Here is a 3,003-nt window from a genome sequence, read left to right on the forward strand (position 1 = left end):
GCTAGACTCGGGACAATCAGGGGTATTGACAGTGGGCATGGCTTCGTCCCTTGTGTGTGGTCTTTCTCAGAGAAGGGAAGGCACATCGTAGAAGAAGGGGGTTTTGTTACCTCTGGGGCAATGTTGCATTTTGTGAAAGAAAGTATTTTAACCACCAGTTTGAACAAAGCTGGCAGAACAATAGTCCTTCTTGTGGTCTTAGCCATTAATCTTCTTTTATGTAGGGGGGAAAATCAGATGCCTCGATGACGTCATCATTTGGCTAGGAACAGAACCAACAGAACCAAAGGGCACCATTGTTTCCCTGACAGGGGGGTTCGAGAGGAAGCAGTGTTGGCTTTTTCTTTTCCAGAAAGAAGAGGGGCACATCTGCAGCTGACCACCAATAAACATGGCTAGAATCTTAACACTGGGAGAATTTGCCGGAATGTCTGTCTTTGTGGAAGTGATTCAACGTTTCCGAAGAGGTTCCCCCATCTGTCATCTCTTTCTTTTCATCCTCAGATAAAAAAGAGCTCAATTTTTTTTTTTTATGGTAAATCTGGTGGAATGTTTTTTCCCCCTTCCCTCTCTTGTTCTTTTCTCTCTTCACCTTTGGTAGACAAAGTCATTTAGGACAATAAAGCAATAAAGTTATCTTATGAAAGGTGGTCAGCATGAGCAAGGGGGAAAATGTGTTGTCGGTAGATACTTGGTGTGAAGAAGCCGAATGACATAACAAGCCGGTTCTTGGGAGGAACATGAAGGCTTGGCGCTGCCCTTCCAGAATGTTCCAAAAACTTAAAATCCCCATGGTCTTGTGAGCAAGACTCCCTGGGGAGAAGGGAGGGAAAGAGAAGACAGATGGGATAGAAAAAAGGAAGGGTACTAGACCCGACAGAGGGGGATTCCCGGACCCCTGTCAGGATTTCACTTTGCACACACCAAGAGCTACCTCGACAGCAAAATGCAGTTCACAAAATGGGCCACTAGTGTGACTATTGATGGCCTGTTTCTACAAGCCCTGCTCACACTGCAGGGCACACCAGCAAGGTAACACAACTGACTTTCAATAGACTGATAGCTAAAATGACCCCATTTTCCACTCCTTTCTGTACTCATGCCTTTTGCAATGTGGCTTTGCCTTCTTTTCCTCGAGAGATGGTATGTATTTCCTCATCCCTTGAATCCAGACTGGTCTTTGACTTGCTTTAGCCAATGAAAGTGGCAGAAGTGTCTGCACCTCAGCTTCGAGATGTTTCATGCTATTCTGCCTTCTCTTGGACCCCCTGCCTCCACTGGGAGAACAAGCCTGGGCTAACAGCTGGAGAATGAGCTCCACATGGAGCAGAGCTCAGTCTTCTTAGCTGAGACCTTCCTAGACCAAGCTAGCCTGCAGCCAGCTTGCCAATGTGCACTCAAGCTGAGCCTGGGCAGGCAAACCACGGTTTGCAAGTAACACATAATGGAGCACCTGGATGGTGAGTTGGGTAAGTATCTAACTCTTGATTTTAGCTCAGGTCATGATCTCAGGGTCATGAGATCGAGCCCTATGGCAGGCTCCAGGCTCACTGTGGGGTCTACAGGAGATTCTCTCCCTCTCCATCTGCCCTTCCCACTTATGCTCTCTCTCTTTCTCTCATTTTCTAAAATAAATAAATGAATCTGTAAAATCTGTAAATTGTAAAAAAAAAATCTGTATAAAGAAAAAAAGAAAAAATACATGATTGCTTTCTTAAGCCACTAAGTTTTGGGGTGGTTTGTTACACAGCAATAACATAGCTGGTAACTCTTTGGAAACTGAAAGTCATAGAGGGCAAAGAGATGCCAGATGACATAAAATCATCATAAAACCCAAACGACAGTAAGCCCTGGCTTGTGCGTGAGCTGTGGTTACTTATGAAGCAGAACCCCGCCATGAGCTCTCCTCCCAGCCGGCATGAGGAATACGAAGCATCCCAACCAAACTTCTTCTGGAGTGCCTTCTCTAGGTCCCTCAGCTCAGTGAGCTCCCAACCCAAAAGCCCACACTCTGCACTCATGGGCAAGCCACAGTAGGAAGTGAGCCACCTCTGAGTTCATGTTCCATAGCCAGTCATCTGCAAACTAGAGACTTCGGGTTTACTATATGAATGATATCTGTTCTGTCCCGTTCTGGCATTGAAGATGTCAAAGCAAACATGGGGTGGGTCCTTCGTTGTGAAATTCCAGATTTCTCTGGAATTTCCGGTAAAAGCTGTGATCAGCTGCGTTGACAACACAGCAACCAAAAATCTGTGTATCAGCTCTGTGAAGGGGACCAAGGAAGGACTGAACAGATCTCCTGTCACTAGAGTGGGTGACGTGGTGATGGCCACAGAGCTCGGAAAGAAGGGACTTTCCGCAGTGGGAATTCAGAAAGGCAGACGAGAGAAAAGATGGTGTGTTTCCCTCCTTGAAGATAATGTAGGTCACAGTACACAAAAAGGTGAAAGGTTTTTCTGTCTGGGACCGGTTTCAAAGGAGTGTGCAGACTTGAGGCCCAGGATTGCATCCAATGCTGATAGCATTGCAGCATAATTTGGTGCTTTTGTTTAAAAAAAAAATTAAAAATTATCTGTGGGGCGCCTGGGTCGCTCCGTTGGTTGGGCGTCCCACTCTTGCTTTCAGCTCTGGCCGTGACCTCAGCGTCCTGAGATGGAGCCCCATATTGGTCTCTGGAGCAGAATCTGCCTAAGATTCTCTCTCTCCCTCTGCCTCTGTCCTTTCTCCTGCTTGCACACACTCTCTCTCTCTCAAAAATAAATACATAAATCTTTAAAAAATTATTTGCTCCTCCACCAAAATAATGATGCTTCCTTACTGAAGCAGGTACAGACTACAGTTCCCTCACTGTTGGTGGACACCCTTTAAACACAGCAGTGGGCACACAAACCTACAAAGGGCTCTCACGAACAGGCTCCAGTGATGACAACGGAGGCTTACTGCTTTTCTAAAATGACAAGTTATCACATGCCCTTTGTAGATCATTCAAACAACAATTAA

The 3,003-nt window shown here is 45.9% G+C and overlaps 1 protein-coding gene across 1 annotated transcript; it reads left to right on the top strand.

Annotated features, from left to right (window-relative positions):
- Positions 1 to 2,145: 2,145 nt before the first annotated feature.
- LOC122903491 (60S ribosomal protein L23-like) lies at positions 2,146 to 2,538 on the top strand. Its single transcript, XM_044244359.1, has one exon. The coding sequence runs from the start codon at positions 2,146 to 2,148 to the stop codon at positions 2,536 to 2,538; it is 393 nt and encodes a 130-aa protein (XP_044100294.1).
- Positions 2,539 to 3,003: the final 465 nt, after the last annotated feature.

The sequence above is a fragment of the Neovison vison genome, chromosome 3 (assembly GCF_020171115.1).
Source record: "Neovison vison isolate M4711 chromosome 3, ASM_NN_V1, whole genome shotgun sequence".
Taxonomy (NCBI): Eukaryota; Metazoa; Chordata; class Mammalia; order Carnivora; family Mustelidae; genus Neogale; species Neogale vison.